Source organism: Pyrgilauda ruficollis, unplaced genomic scaffold, assembly GCF_017590135.1.
Source record: "Pyrgilauda ruficollis isolate IOZ18807 unplaced genomic scaffold, ASM1759013v1 scaffold242, whole genome shotgun sequence".
Lineage (NCBI taxonomy): Eukaryota > Metazoa > Chordata > Aves > Passeriformes > Passeridae > Pyrgilauda > Pyrgilauda ruficollis.
Window position 1 is genome coordinate 247,188 of NW_024523734.1, and position 15,440 is coordinate 262,627.

Genomic DNA, 15,440 nt, shown 5'->3' on the forward strand with positions numbered 1-15,440 from the left:
GTCTGGTTTTTCCCAATAAGGAGGCAATAATTCTTCTCTTGGGATCTTGGTGTCTGTTGCTGTTATCTCTGTACAAAGAATTTCTTGGTTATCTTTTCCATTCCTTGAGCTGGTTACAAAAAGTATCTTACATCACATAGTTTCTCTTTTAATGTTATGCTACAGCCTAAAAATTATATTTATCACACTACTTAAAAGATATTAATAAAGCACTACTTAAAAGAGATTAATAGAGCATAATTTTCCAACATAACACATACAGTATTAATTTTAATATTTGCAAAGAGCCAATCATATAATACGCATTTTTCACACAGATATAGATGTAGATACAGATATATGATGATTACTGGTAAAAAAAAGTTACAGTGACAAGGTATAGCATTAAATCCAGACTGTTCATGGTAGCTGAGGACAGCCCAAACAAGTAAGAAAGAATTGCAGACATCAGGGTGCCTGGCACTCTGCCACAAAGCACACCTTGCTAACAAAGGGTTACCCCTTAAAAGCAATAGCCCGTTGGATATTCATAGAGCTCATACATGATTCAAACATTCCCTTCAAACCAGGGTGTTTCTGCTTAATTTCAGCTTCCCCCCCCATCTTGTAAATCAGTTTTCTTGGTCCTTCAAAGTCTGGTTTTTCCCAATAAGGAGGCAATAATTCTTCTCTTGGGATCTTGGTGTCTGTTGCTGTTATCTCTGTACAAAGAATTTCTTGGTTATCTTTTCCATTCCTTGAGCTGGTTACAAAAAGTATCTTACATCACATAGTTTCTATTTTACTGTTATGCTACAGCCTAAAAATTATATTTATCACACTACTTAAAAGATATTAATAAAGCACTACTTAAAAGAGATTAATAGAGCATAATTTTCCAACATAACACATACAGTATTCATTTTAATATTTGCAAAGAGCCAATCATATAATATGCATTTTTCACGTAGATATAGATGTAGATACAGATATATGATGATTACTGGTAAAAAAAAGTTACAGTGACAAGGTATAGCATTAAGTCCAGACTGTTCATGGTAGCTGAGGACAGCCCAAACAAGTAATTTCACTTGTATTGATGTAGATAAAGATACTACATATATAAACACACATAAAATAATATAAAAATTATTTATTGATTGATTTATTGTACTTATTATGTCTGATATCAGTTATTATAATAAATATAATAAATGGTGGTATTTATTATAATAAATGTGTTATCTGACATAACACAAGTTGACCTTTTATCCCAGCCAGACTGACGTGGCCTAAGGCACTGCTTTAGCAAACCACTGGCACTCCCCACGGTGCCATTTGCTTGGGGATAATAAGGTGTGTTATCTTAACACCTTCTTTTTTGGGCCAGTCGTGCCCAGGTGAGGTGTGTCCCTGGTCACTCTGAGCAGAGCTGGTACAAACAGACACTGAACAGAGAAATCAGAAACTTATGTTTCTGTAGTTACAAGTAAGAATGGGCCTGAAGTAAGTAAGAAACTGTATTAGATAAGATAATGAAGGGTTTTATAATGTAGCAATGTGATTGTAGCAGAATAAGCTGAGAGTTTAGATATATAATAGAGACATATTTGTGTATGTGTAATCAGATCTCATTGGGCAAAAGTGCCCACGTTGCAGTAGGAAAAAGTGAAAGTGGCAGGTTAGAACAGCAAAACGTGCTCTGTGGAACTGTCCATTGGATTAGAAAGTTATTGCTGTCTTGTAACAAAGAACTTGTGATCATCCTACACCATAACCGTGTGCTTGCTGTCATAGCCTTTGAGACTGATGTTATCTAAGCAACAAATCATTATTGGTCTGGTGGTAGTCCCATCCCTTTAATTAACACAACAGCCACATTTTCCCTCCGTTGCCAGTGCAGTGCTTCCCCCTGCCACAACCACTGTGGCACCAGCCCAGGGGTGGAGGAACCCACACAGATTGTCTTTGTTTCCTTTACTGCCAGCAGTACAGCCTGTAGCTCTCCACTTGTGCACTTCTGGTTCCTCCTCCCAGTGCTCCCTCTCCTGTTTCAGTGCTCAGAGGTGCCCTGCACCTCCCCTGCCCATCCCTGCCTTGGCTGAGGCCCCAGGGAGCCACACATCTCCAGTGAGTGCAGGGGCAGCCAGGGCAGCACCAGATTACAGCTGTTGTCCAGCTGACCCGAGCCCCAGCTCTGATTCTGTAGGGTCTCAGGCCCTGCAGTGCCATCCCTTTGATCTGTGCCCCCTGAGACACCCCCCTTGTGCACTGCCACCCTCTGTATCACTGCCCTTCTTAGCTCTGGCCCACAGACTGAAAGGTCCTTGCCTGTTGAATTTTTTCTGCTTGCTCAAGAGCTCAGGTCAGGGACAATAATCCTTTTTCCCAGGCAGTGTTTCTCTTTCCAGTATCTTTAAATGCTGTGGAACTGAACCCTAATAGTTGTCTGAGTCCGTGTGGCCCTTTCTGGAACACGTTACACTAAGTCCCCTGCTCAGCAAAATCCCATTCAGCTGTTACAGGATCACTGGGATGAGCTGGCCCAAGGGAATGATGCTTTTAACTCTTCTGTCAGTGTTTGCAAAGCCTGCTTGTGGCTGTCCAGCCATTCCCAGATTTGGATTTTCCTCATTAATGTGCACAAGGGTCTTGCTGTTATAGAAAATCCAGCAATATGATTTCTGCAGTATCCCAAAGTATCTTTTGAGGCTCCTTTTCAGTAGTGGGGCTAGATACAGCATCTGATTTTGTTTCTTCTGGAATTACAGCTTGGCCTGCTACCCCCAGGTTCTCAGGGATTCCACCTCTTTAGAGGGGCCTGGGCTCTTAGCTGAGGGCACTTCTATCCCCTCCCCATTTAATCTGTTCTGGATGTCCTGTGCTGTTCTCACTGCACTTTCCTCCTCACCTCCTACCAATTTATGGGTAAATCTGTATCCCTGCCTGATTTGTTGGAGTTCAGCTGAAGAGTTGTGTGCTGTGCTGGCTGAGTGCATAAATCCCTGAGGCAGGCAGCTGAAGGTGGTTGTTCCTTCCCCAGTGAGTGCAGGTTTGGGTTTGTCTTCTTCCTGGACTGGGAGCATCCAAACCATCTTTTCTGTGCCAGGCTGCCTCCCTTTGTGTGCAGCTGCCTGCAGAGGAGCAGTGAGCTTTGCAATATTTGGACCTGCTGCAGGGAGTGGTTCTGTGTCAGCCTTTGATAATCAGTTGCTAAATGCCAGCTCCTGTCTTCTTTTATCACCTGTCAAACAGGGAATTGTGAATGCATCCTAGATATAATGGCCCTTTGTTCTCAATCTTTAATTACTTCGTTAATCCTTTGTTTGGCTGCAGGAGGCACAGGGTGCTCTTTAATGTTAGAAACAGGTAAAACTGGAGCCCTTTTTAAGAGACTGATTCTCCTACCCTACTCTGGGTCCAAAGGACCAAAGATCCCTGGTTGGTAATTGCAAAGTTTCCCTTTAAGAATGTCATATCCTAAAATGTTTTCTTCATGATCTGCCATCACAGTTGTGTGTGAAGTCATTCCCCTTTCCCCAGGTAACCATAAACACACTTTGGAGGTGTAACAGAGAATACTTTTTCCATTAAAGCCATTTAAATGAACTTCTCTATTTTTAAAACCTAAGTTTAGCTTGTTAGCATCCTTGGGAGTAATTTAAGAGGTCTGAGCTCCAGTGTCAATTAAAAATGTTAGAGGCTGTCCAGGGAAATGTACAGAAGGTTTCTGTTTTGGGAGAAAGCTGCTCCTTGGGAATGCAGGGCAGGAGAAAGCTGCTCCTCTGGGAATGCAGGGCAGGAGAAAGCTGCTCCTTGGGAATGCAGGGCAGGAGAAAGCTGCTCCTTGGGAATGCAGGGCAGGAGAAAGCTGCTGGGGCATCCCAAATCTCAGATTGTATCCAGGTAGGAATGCTTGGCTCCTCCCCTGGGTGCAGCATCTCCCCATGGATGTTGGAATTTGATCAGCCATGCAGGGACACTCACTGGCCATGAACGGGAGATAATTATTAATTAATGGCCCATGAACAGCAGAGGTCTCCTGGAGGGAGGACTGGTTGTGGAAGAGATAAAGAAAACTGCCCCATGGACAGAGGATGACTGCCCCAGCTGTGACAGGTGGAAATAGAACACACACTTACCTTACAACCCAGGACACCTCCCACCAGGGCCTGTTGTGCACCCAGGCTGAGTGTTACTTGAATTGGTGCTTGCTGAGGATGATGCCAGGCACAGGTTCCAGTTCATTCCAGTTACACCTGTGTGCAGCTCTGAACCTCTCAGGAAATGCTCCTTTCCACGCAGTGCAGGGCACTTGGGGAAACACCACCCCGGGTGCAGACATTGAATCCTGGGTGCATTTTAGAGCACCTCAAAGGACCCACCGCAGGAAGGCTGCGCAGGACTCCTGTGAAACATCCACTGCATGTGTGGAGAGAGGTGCAGAGAGGGATTTGAGGTCTGGAGGAATTCCAGAGAGAGTTTCTCTGTCGAGTGGAAGTGTCTGAAGTGTAAAAGTGAAAGTGTGGTACCAGAGACAGATGAGGAGCGAGAGCTGTGGGGGCAGGCAGCCCCCAGGAATGCTGATGGAGCTCTGGAGGCTGTTCACAGTTGCAGGCAGCCCCAGCTCCTGCTCCCAGCTGTGAGGAGGAAGAGCAGCCACAGCTGCTGCAGGTCCCTGGGACGCTCCTCTCCGAGCGCTTCGCCTTTGCCTGCGTGGGGTCCCACAGGCCTGTGTTTGCCTTTCAGCTCCGGGGTCAGGAGCCTGGAGGAGGTTTGTCTGCAGGTGACAGACCTGCTGCCTGGCCTCAGGAAGCTAAGGAATCTGCTGCCAGAGCACGGCTGCCTGCTGCTGTCCCCGGGCAACTTCTGGCAGAACGACCGCGAGCGCTTCAATGCCGACCCAGATATCATCAAAACCATCCACCAGCATGAGCCAAAGACCTTGCAGACGTCAGCCACTCTCAAAGGTGAGCCAGGGAAGCTGAGAGTTGCCTACAGCTTCATTGTTATTCCATCTTGACTAATTCCAGCACTGGAATTGCTGATAGTGCCAATTTGGGCAGTATTTTTTCATTCCCAGCAGCCGAAGCTGCCCGGTCTTTGTTGTCTCTCATTTCATATCTGTATTTGTGAGAAGTGAACAAATCACTCAGTCAGGCTTCTTTCTGCAGGTAAAAATAGCAGGGTTTTGTTCCTCTCACTCTGCACGTGCTCCAGCCTGGCTTTTCCCTCTGTCATGCTCAAAGGCTGCCTCATTGTCACAGATAAATCACCATTCATCCTGCTCCCTTGTGTGTTCTAATTCCTTGCACACAGCCCGAGCTGACAATGGATATCATAAAACTATTTTTATCTGGATATCATAAAACTGTTTTTATCTCTTAGTTATAAAGAAACCCTGTGACCATGTGTGGGGTTGTTAGTGGTCCCATAATGCCAGAGGAAATGCTGCTTTAAACGCAGGTTGGATCCTTTGGTTTTATTGGAACCTCAGAGAGCTGGCAGCGTGTGATGTGCAATATTACGTGTCTGAAAAGGGGTTTGTAACCCTGAAGGAAGTTTGCTTTAAAGGCTATTTTTGAGCACCCAGAGTGTGAGCTCACAGTGGTTGGAGCCTGCTCCAGGTGTGACCCCATCCATGGGCTCTCCCCAGAGCACGGGATATCCTACAGGATGAGAGCAGCCATTCCCGCTGGAGCTGCTGGCAGGGCCACCAGTGTCCCCTGCCCTGTGTGAGCCTGTCCCTGATGTCCCCCTGTCTCTGCAGACCTGCTGTTTGGGCTGCCTGGCAGGTACAGCGGGGTCAGCCTGTCCAACCGGCGGCGCGTGGTGTCCTACACCGTCACCCTGGGGCTGCAGCGCTACGACTCCAGGTGAGCTCTGCTGCTTTCCCCTCCCTCGTGTTTCCTTTGCCCTCCACTTCCCTGTGGTTTAGAGTGTCTCACGTCTCTGAAGGTGCTTTTCTGGGGAGAAAACTTGCTGTGTTTTATGGGAATAAAATAGTCTCAGTTCTCAGCTGCCCTTCACAAGCAGGGTCTGTAGCATCCAGAGCTGCTGGGGGAGTTCCTGTGGCATCCACGTCCCAGTGGCTCTGGTTTGACCCAGTTCCTTGTACTGAGACTGCTTTGCTTTCCAGTGAGCATTGCTTCAACTGGTGGGAACACTTTGGCAGTGTTGGCCAAACTGGCGGGGATTGAGTGGATCTGAGGACTCTGAGCTGCACAGAATTCCCCAAGGGATGCCTGGGATGGATTTGGCAGCACGGGAGTTTAAACTTGCTCTTCCAAAACGTTGAGTCCTGAGGGCCACTGTGTGGCACCTTCCACCAGCCATTTTTACACAGAATTCTGTAATTCTGGGAAAATTCTGGGAGTGTTTGAGGCCGTGGCGTGTTCTGTCCCGCAGGCCCAGACTGTGGTTAACGAGCCTTTGCTTTAAACAAAGTTTTGGTGAGTCAGCCCAGCAGACCTCTGTAGAAATCAGGGTCTGGGTGGCAGGGCCAGCCAGGAGCAGCTTTGGGAGCGAGGCCTGGCGAGAGCCGTGCTGTGCCGCTCCACCCCTGGAGCTCCCTGCGCTGGGCTCCCGCAGGAGCTGCCAGCTGTTCTCTTGGGAAAGGTGAGTGATGTGCTGCTGTCCCCAGGTTCCTGAGCAGCCTGCGCTCCCGCCTGAAGCTGCTGCACCCCAGCCCCAACTGCAGCCTGCGCGAGGAGAGCGTGGTGCACGTGCACTTCAAGGAGGAGATCGGCATCGCCGAGCTCATCCCGCTCGTCACCACCTACATCATCCTCTTCGCCTACATCTACTTCTCCACACGTAGGTTTGGGGCACCGGGGCGTGGGCTCAGGGCTGCACGTGGGGTCTGTAACATCACCTCTTTCAGCAGGAGAGGTGGTGGTGGTGGAATTCTGCCCTGAACTGTCATGGAGAGAATCAAAAACTGTTCACCTGAGTCCTGCTCAATTGCCCCCTCAGCCAGGGTGCTGTTGTTCCTTGTGATCCACCTCCCAGCTGGAGGTGTTCCCTGGAAGTGTCCAAGGCCTGGGACAGTGAATAGACTTCTTTAAAGTCCCTTCCAGCCCAAACTATTCCATGATTCTTTGATACCTTCCAAGGTGTTTTCTGTCTTGGGCACCCTTAGATGCCACAGGAGTGCCTTTTTTCCCAGTTTGTTTCATCCATTATCAGACATGTTCTGAGCTGGTGGGTTTAGACCTCTCTGGCCACATTTCAGTTTGTTCTTCCCACCTCAGTGCAGTGCTGGGACTGGCATGAGCTGTGAAGCAGCAATGTCCCCTGTCCCACCTTGTCCTGGGAGGGTGTGGGAGCTGCATTTGAGACACGAGCACTGCAGTGCCTGCATTTCAGACATGAGCCCTGCAGTACCTGCATTTCAGACATGAGTCCTGCAGTGCCTGCATTTCAGACCCTGCTGCCCCTGGATCCCTGGCAGTGCCCAAGGCCAGGCTGGACAGGGCTTGGAGCAGGTGGGACAGTGGGAGGTGTCCCTGCCATGGCAGGGGTGGAATGGGATGGTCCTTAAAGGAGATGGGACACACTCCCTGCCCCTCCCTGATGAGTGACCACCCACCCCCAGTTCCTCAGGGTGTTCCAGACCCGTTCCTGTTGCTACCCAGGGCTGGAGAGCACAGGGCTCTGTCCCTGGGAAGCACCAGGATTAATTTAGTGCTGCTCCACAAGGGGCACTTCCCAGGAATTCCTGCAGCTTTGCAAAAATGCTGGTTTCTGCCCAAGGCAGAGGAAACACAAAGCTCTTCCTTGTGCAGTGTGACACTGAGAGAAGGGATTGCAGGCTGGGGTCTCCTCACCTCGACTCCCAGGGGTGTGTTTGCTCCAAACCTGCCTCCTTCCCTTCTTTTTCCCCATGGATCCCCTCCTCAGCTGTGCCTCTGTTTCCCCAGGGAGATATTCCCATACCTGGTGGTGGTGATTGGCCTGGAGAACGTGCTGGTCCTCACCAAGTCCGTTGTGTCCACGCCCGTGGACCTGGAGGTGAAGCTGCGCATCGCCCAAGGTGGGCTCCTGCTCGGGGCTGCAGAGAGGGAAAGTGGGAGAGCCAGGGGCTGGGAGAGGGGCAGTGGTCTCATCCAGGTCTGGGAAGGAAACCAGGTGACTTGTACAGCCTTTGGTTTTGAATTCCAAGAACATAATGCTGTTGTTGTGGGCACTGCTTTTTGAGGTTGTTGACTGAAACAGGCTGAATAAATATAAAAAATACTAGTAGGGGAGAGTACCCTGGTGTGGATACTGAGCACTGTCCTCAGGTCATGGATGTCAGAAGTGCAGAACACAATCCTACAAAATTCCCCTGAATGTGAGACAGAATTATCTTTTCCATTCTGTAAATGCTCTCTGCTTGTGGAAGGATTTAAGTGTGGTCACACCATGGATAAATGGGATTTGCAATCTTCAAAGCTGTTTCTAAACATCAGGGAGAAGAGATTCTAGAGCGACGCTGATTTTAGTTTTGAAAATACAAGTGGTTTGGATCCTAGATGGGAAACAGGACTCATAACTTGGGGGGGGCCTTTGCACTCAGGAATTTTAGCCTGGAAGAGCCTTTTGGGCTGTTGCCTGTAGATTCCTGGTTTTAAAGAGGGGAAGTGCTGCTCCTTTTGCTGTGTTCATGCCTGGCACAGTGAAGGGGCTCCCCTGACCTGTCCTTGCCCTTCCCCAGGCCTGAGCAATGAGAGCTGGTCCATCATGAAGAACATGGCAACAGAGCTGGGGATCATCCTCATCGGATACTTCACCCTGGTCCCGGCCATCCAGGTGAGTGGGGCTGCCCTGGGCTGGCAGGACAGAGCCTGCCACTGCAGGGAGCAGGGGCACGGAGTCAGGGAATTGGCTGGGCTGCAAAGCCTTGGAGACCATCAAATCCAGCTGTTCCCCAGCACTGCAAGGCCAGCACTAACCCAGGTCCCCCAGTGCCACAGCCACACAGCTGTTCAGTCCCTCCAGGCACCCCTGCCCTGGGCAGTTCCGATGCCTAATAGCCTCTTTTGGGGAAGAAATTTTCCCTAATTTCTAATCTAAATCTCCCCTGGCACAACCTGAGGCCTTTTCCTCTTGTCCTGTCCCTCGTTCCCTGGGAGCAGAGAGGGATTGTGGCCAAAAAGAACACAGCATGCGAATTAGAATAATTAAAATAAATAAAAACCTTGTGTTCTCACATGGACTCAGCCAGCACAAGAGTTGGATCAGGGGGTTTGTCAGTAAAGCACTGCTGGGTTCCCTCGTTCTGAGGGGCAGTGGGAGCTAATCCCTGTCCCACCCACAGGAGTTCTGCCTCTTCGCCGTGGTGGGGCTGGTGTCAGACTTCTTCCTGCAGATGTTCTTCTTCACCACGGTGCTGTCCATCGACATCCGCCGCATGGAGGTGGGCAGGGGGCACGGCAGGGGGGAGGGCAGCACAGCCAGCATCCCGCTCCTGAGAGAGGCAGAGAACAGAACCATAAACCCACTGAGCTCAGAAAGGCCTTTAACCACTCCCCAGCACCACCACTGTGCTCACCGCTGACCGTGTCCCCCAGTGCCACGTCCACGTGGCTGTTAAATGCCCCCAGGGATGGGGACATCACCCCTGTTCTGGGCAGCTGGGCCGGGGCTGGACAGCCCATTCCAGGAAGAAATTTTTCCTAATATTTAACCTAAACTTCCTCTGGTCAGATTGAGGCTGTTTCCTCTCATCCTGAGCTGTTACAGTTCTGGTTCTGTACTTGGCTTGGCTACACACACAGGGATTGGGAACAGAACACTTGAGGGAAAAGACACTCTCAGGAAGAACATGGAGCTGTGGGAGCAAATCCAGAGGAGGCACCAAGTTCACTAGAGGGATGGAGCAGCTCTGCTGTGAGGAAGGGCTGAGAGAATTGGGATTACACAGCCTGGAGAAGGAAAGCTTAGAGACCTACTTGTGGCCTTCCAGGACCTGAAGGGAGTCACAAGGAAGATGGGGAGAGAGACACTGGACAGGTTTAAGGGGGAAATGTCTTGAAAGTGACAGAGAGAAGGGTGTCCCTGCCCGGGCAGGGGACAGGGAGGTGGCACTAAAGGCAGCTGTCTCATCCTGCACAGGCCGGGACAGTGATCTGGATCGGAATCCTGGTGTACACGGATCCTGCTGGGCTCCGCACCTACCTCACGTCCCAGGTCACCGAGCAGAGTCCCCTGGGGGACGCAGGCCTGCCCGCCATGCCCGTTCCTGGAGGGGTCCTGCCTGCCGGGGACCCCAAGATCGACCTGTCCGTGTTCCCCTCGGAGCCCGTGCAGCTGCTGGAGAACCAGACGCAGCCGCGGGAGCAGAAGGCGGGGCTGGAGCCCGAGCAGCACGGCTGGGCCCGGGGCCCCGAGGGCAGGGGGCAGCCGGAGCTGGGAACAACGGAGGCACAGGTTACCTGGGGAGCGGAGGATGAGGAGATCTGGAGGAAGCTGTCCTTCAGGCACTGGCCAGCCCTCTTCAGCTACTACAACATCACCCTGGCCAAGAGGCAAGTGGGCTGGCGTGGAGTGCCACTGGCACTGGGACCTGGCAGCTGGCCCCGAGGGTTTGTCTTGCTCTGTGCTTCGTGCTCCCAGCTCACATAACCTGCTTCCGTGGGGCCCGTTCCAGGTGTGTTTGGCAGGAGCTGCTGAGCAGGTCCCCTGGGGTGGGCAGAGCTCACAAACCCTCCAGGGCTGTTCCTCTGGCAGTCAGGGTTGTTCCACTCTGTGCTCCCAGGTCTTGTGTGTTCTTGGTGTCTTGTGTCTTCCTTGATCCTGGAAGATTTAAATTTTGCAAAAGAAGAAATGGAGGCTCGGGGGGGACCTTGTGGCTCTGCACAACTCTTGACAGGAGAGGACAGCCAGGTGGGGTCAGGCTCTGCTCCCAGGGATCAGGGACAGGAGGAGAGGGAACGGCCTCAAGGGTTTCCAGGGGAGGCTCAGGTTGGATATTGGGAAAATTCCTTCCCCAGAAGGGTTCTCTGGCCATGGCACAGTGGCCCAGGGCAGGGATGGAGTCCCCATCCCTGGAGGGATTAAAAGACATGTGGATGTGTAATGTGTTACTCTTTGAGCCAGGTCTTATGAGCTCTGAGAGGAACCCATTACACCCAAGATAGCTTTGTTACTTGGGATGGTCTAAAATTAGCAGGATGGCTTCTGAGGTTGTGCTGGAAATAGAGAAAGGTTTAATAAAAGGTAAAATAACAAAGCTCTTACAGAGAAAAACCTGAGCTAGGTGTAAGGGCTACAACACTTTACAAAAGTGATTATTTCCTTTGTTCTGTTTTTTTTTAGTGAATTACCTAGGTGGGATCTTTGGGCCTCTGTCCAATTGGCAGCCCCAAGTCTGAGGTGAAGTCCCAAAGGTCCTATGAGGTGTCTTTTTACCAAACTGGGGAGAGAAACTTCTGGGCTTTTTTCTTTTTTAAGCAAACAAAGAATAATGTGGTCACTCCGTCAACAGGGGGAACATTCCTACAGATGTGGGGTTTGGGGACATAGGTTAATTGTGGCCTGGCAGCACAAGGGGGAGCAGTCGACCTGATGGTGTCAGAGGGCTTTTGCAACCTCAGTAATTCCCCAATGGTCTGATACAATCACCTGCAAGGGATGGAAATAGTACACGTGAGGAAGAGACAGCTGAGCTGAAGGAGCTTCTTGGTGAGACCTCCCAGCCTGCAGCACCCAGGAAACCAGGCTTAAATTCATGGCATCCACTTGATCTCATCAGACTTCATTTCACTGTTGGCTCTTTGAAGGGTTTGAACCTGGGGAATAACTCCAAGGAGAATATTTCCAAGGAGATCTTTGGTTCAGAGCACCTGCATTACGCACTGAAAGCGCCCCGACTTCTGGGCTTTTTGTCCCCTCGTGCCTGTCCCCTCGTGCCCTGCTGAGCTGCTGCCCCTGTCCCCTCAGGTACATCAGCATCCTGCCAGCCATCCCAGTCACGCTGTACCTGAAGCCCCAGGAGGCCCTGGAGATGCGGCACCCGCAGGAGGCGCGGCGCTCCCAGCCCTTCGTGGACACGGCCCCGCAGCCGGAGCCGCCCCGCGGCCACCAGGACGTCACCCTGTACAAGTAAGGTGTCTGCCACAGCCCCCGGGGCTGCTGCTCCTCTGCGAGGGCAGAGAGCTCCTGAGGCTTCGCTGCCAAGGCTCGGGGTGCTGGGGATGCTCCAGTGCAGAGGGAAATGGATGCATCCTGGCAGTTTTCCATCAGCTGAGGGCAGGAATGGGCTGTGCACGGAAGCCTTAGGGCTCCTGCTGCAGTACGGGGCTGATCACGGGGTGGTGAGGGCAGAAGGTCAGTTTGGGGGGTTAAATGTGATTTCACAGAACCCCAGAATGGTTTGGGTGAGAAGGGACCTTAAAATTAATCCAGTCCCACTCTGTGCCTTGGCAGGGACACCTTCCACTATCCCAGGGTGCTCCAAGCCCTGCCCAGCCTGGCATGGACAACTTCCAGGGATCCAGGGGCAGCCACCACCTGGATATAATTTGATAATTATTTATTGGGGGTTAGATCAAACTCTGGTGCAAGGAGCTTCCCTCTCTGTGGAGAGAACAGCTCACAACCCCTGACTGAATCTGCACATGCTGAACACACTATTGTCCCATCCCCATCCCAGCTGGTGTTTTCTTAAATCTTAGTTGCTCATTACTTTCCTTCCTGAAAAGCCTCAAAATCATGTGGAAATTGTCATTTTCCCATTAAACCCCCCCTTAATTTCCAACAAATCTCTGTAATTTGTTGAAAAGCTTTCTCAGCTGAGAAATTCAGACCAGCACATGAGTAATCCTGGCACAAGACTTCCCAAATCTATCCGTGGACTAGAAAGTGGAGTTTATTTTCTTCCCGTGTCTCCCGCAGGGTGGCTGCTCTGGGCCTGGCGTCAGGCATCCTGCTGGTGCTGCTGCTGTTCTGCCTGTACCGGGTGCTGTGCCCCAAGAACTACGGGCAGAACGGGCCGGGCCGGCGCCGCCGGGGGGACCTGCCCTGCGACGACTACGGCTACTCGCCCCCCGAGACCGAGATCGTGCCCCTGGTCCTCAGGGGACACCTCATGGTAGGTCCAGCTTAGGAAAAAACTCCTAAAGAAAGGTTAGTGGAGCATGAAATTCCTGCAGCACGTTCTCGTCTCCTCCTGGGGCTTGCTGTCTGCAGTTCCCACCGTCACCGCCTCGGGATTCCACTCCCTGCTTTGCTGGGATTCCTCCACATTGCTGAGCTCCAGGGGACAGCTGGATGTGGCACTCGGTGCTCTGGGCTGGGTGATGGGGTGGGGATCAGTCACTGGTGTGACTCCCTGGTCTGGGAGGGATTTTTCCACCAGGGTGAGTCTGGGATTCTTCCTGTTCTGAGAAGAAACAAAGCTCTTGGGCATTCAGACAGACGAGTTTACAGTGCTGGGCTGTGTCTCCCAGGAAAGCTGTATCTCTGCTCCTGATCCTGCCTTCAAACTGGGACAGAATTCTTTAGGGAAGGCAAGACAGATGGAATCGGATTTGCAGCAGTCCAGTGCACACTGAGGTCTCTGGGCAGAGATCCTGGAATCCCAGACTGGTTTGGGTTGAAAGGGACATGGCTGAGAAGAAACAAAGCTCTTGGGCATTCAGACAGACGAGTTTACAGTGCTGGGCTGTGTCTCCCAGGAAAGCTGTATCTCTGCTCCTGATCCTGCCTTCAAACTGGGACAGAATTCTTTAGGGAAGGCAAGACAGATGGAATCGGATTTGCAGCAGTCCAGTGCACACTGAGGTCTCTGGGCAGAGATCCTGGAATCCCAGACTGGTTTGGGTTGAAAGGGACCTGGAAACTCATCCAATGCCACCCCTGCCATGGCAGGGACACCTTCCACAAGCCCCATCCAACCTGGCCTCGGACCCTTCCAGGGACATCCATGTCCTCACTGTCCCTCAGTTCCTAGCCCAGCCAGTTCTGACATAAAATCCATCATCTCTGCAGTCGTGCAGCCACACCAGGCTCCCTCAGGATCCCGAGGCCTCGGTGGTGCCCCACTGAGCTGTGCCTGTCCTTCCTCCCTCGCAGGACATCGAGTGCCTGGCCAGCGACGGGATGCTGCTGGTGAGCTGCTGCCTGGTGGGGCAGATCCGCGTGTGGGACGCGCAGACGGGCGACTGCCTCACTGTCATCCCCAAGCCCAGGTATGGCCCTGGCCGTGTCCCCACAGCCCTGCTCCGGGAGGCAGCCCGCGGCCGAGGGGCTGAGCTTTGCCTTCCTTCCAGGCTGCGCCGGGACAGCAGCGGCATCTTCGACTACCAGGAGGGCTGGGATCCCAGCCCGGACGGCAAGAGCGGGCTGGAGGACTCCTTTGAGAGCAGTCACCAGCTGAAACGGCTGCTGGGGCCCCCCCAGCCCCCCCTGTTCTGTGACCAGCCCGACCTCACCTCCCTCATCGACACCAACTTCCTGGAGCACGCCAAGGCGGCCGAGTCGGAGCCGCGGCTGCGGGCCGTGGGCGCTCGGCACAAGGACTCGGGATACGACTTCAGCAGCCTGGTTGGGAAGGTGTACGAGGAGCACGGCAGCTCGGGCTGCAGGAGCATGAGCTTCCCGGGGCTCCCGGCCCCGCACGGCCCCGCCGGGCTCTGCGGCGGCAGCGGCCGCGCCCCGGCCTGCGGCGAGGGCGAGGGCGGCTGCGGGGACGATCCCTGCGCGGGCTGTGACAAACCCTCAGCCCCGCAGTCCTGGGGAGGGGACCTGGAGAGCTCCATCTGGAGCCTGGAACTGCAGGGGAACCTGATCGTGGCTGGCAGGAGTAATGGCAAGCTGGAGGTGAGGAGCGGGGACACGGCAAGGGGAAGGGGGAGAGGAGGAGCAGGGACACAGTAACAGAGGTGGAGATGAGGAGCAGGGATGCAGTAACAGGAGATAGAGATGAGGAGCAGGGATGCAGTAACAGGGACACAGTAACAGGTGGAGATTAGGAACAGGGATGCAGTAACCTAGGTGGAGATGAGATAGAGATGAGGAGCAGGGACACAGTAACAGAGGTGGAGATGAGGAGCAGGGATGCAGTAACAGGAGATAGAGATGAGGAGCAGGGATGCAGTAACAGAGGTGGAGATGAGGAACAGGGATGCCGTAACAGGGACACAGTAAGAGGAGCAGGGATGCAGTAACAGGGACACAGTAACAGGTGGAGATGAGGAACAGGGATGCTGTAACAGGGACACAGTAACAGAGGTGGAGAGGAGGAGCAGGGATGCAGTAACAGAGGTGGAGATGAGGAACAGGGATGCAGTAACCGAGGTGGAGATGAGGAGCAGGGATGCAGCAATGGGAGGCAGGAGGTCACACAGCCTGGAATCAGGCACAGGGAGCTGTGACCTGCTCACTCAGCTCGGGGTTGGGAGCAGAGCACACAGAGCTGTTCAGGATCCCAGATTGCCCTGTGTCCAGTGCTCCTCTGGCCAGTGTCACCGCAGTGA

General features: G+C 52.4%; 1 protein-coding gene across 1 annotated transcript in view; it reads left to right on the plus strand.

Moving 5' to 3' along the window:
• LOC121355061 (SREBF chaperone) overlaps positions 1 to 15,440 on the plus strand; it is a 36,209-nt gene that overhangs the window by 15,270 nt on the left and 5,499 nt on the right. Inside the window, exons 4-14 of the mRNA XM_041470221.1 lie at positions 4,729 to 4,949; positions 5,750 to 5,855; positions 6,623 to 6,799; positions 7,902 to 8,014; positions 8,678 to 8,772; positions 9,281 to 9,379; positions 10,078 to 10,490; positions 11,905 to 12,066; positions 12,859 to 13,054; positions 14,038 to 14,153; positions 14,235 to 14,784. Coding sequence (XP_041326155.1) covers positions 4,729 to 4,949; positions 5,750 to 5,855; positions 6,623 to 6,799; positions 7,902 to 8,014; positions 8,678 to 8,772; positions 9,281 to 9,379; positions 10,078 to 10,490; positions 11,905 to 12,066; positions 12,859 to 13,054; positions 14,038 to 14,153; positions 14,235 to 14,784 — 2,248 coding nt within the window. The remainder of the gene's footprint in view (positions 1 to 4,728; positions 4,950 to 5,749; positions 5,856 to 6,622; positions 6,800 to 7,901; positions 8,015 to 8,677; positions 8,773 to 9,280; positions 9,380 to 10,077; positions 10,491 to 11,904; positions 12,067 to 12,858; positions 13,055 to 14,037; positions 14,154 to 14,234; positions 14,785 to 15,440) is intronic.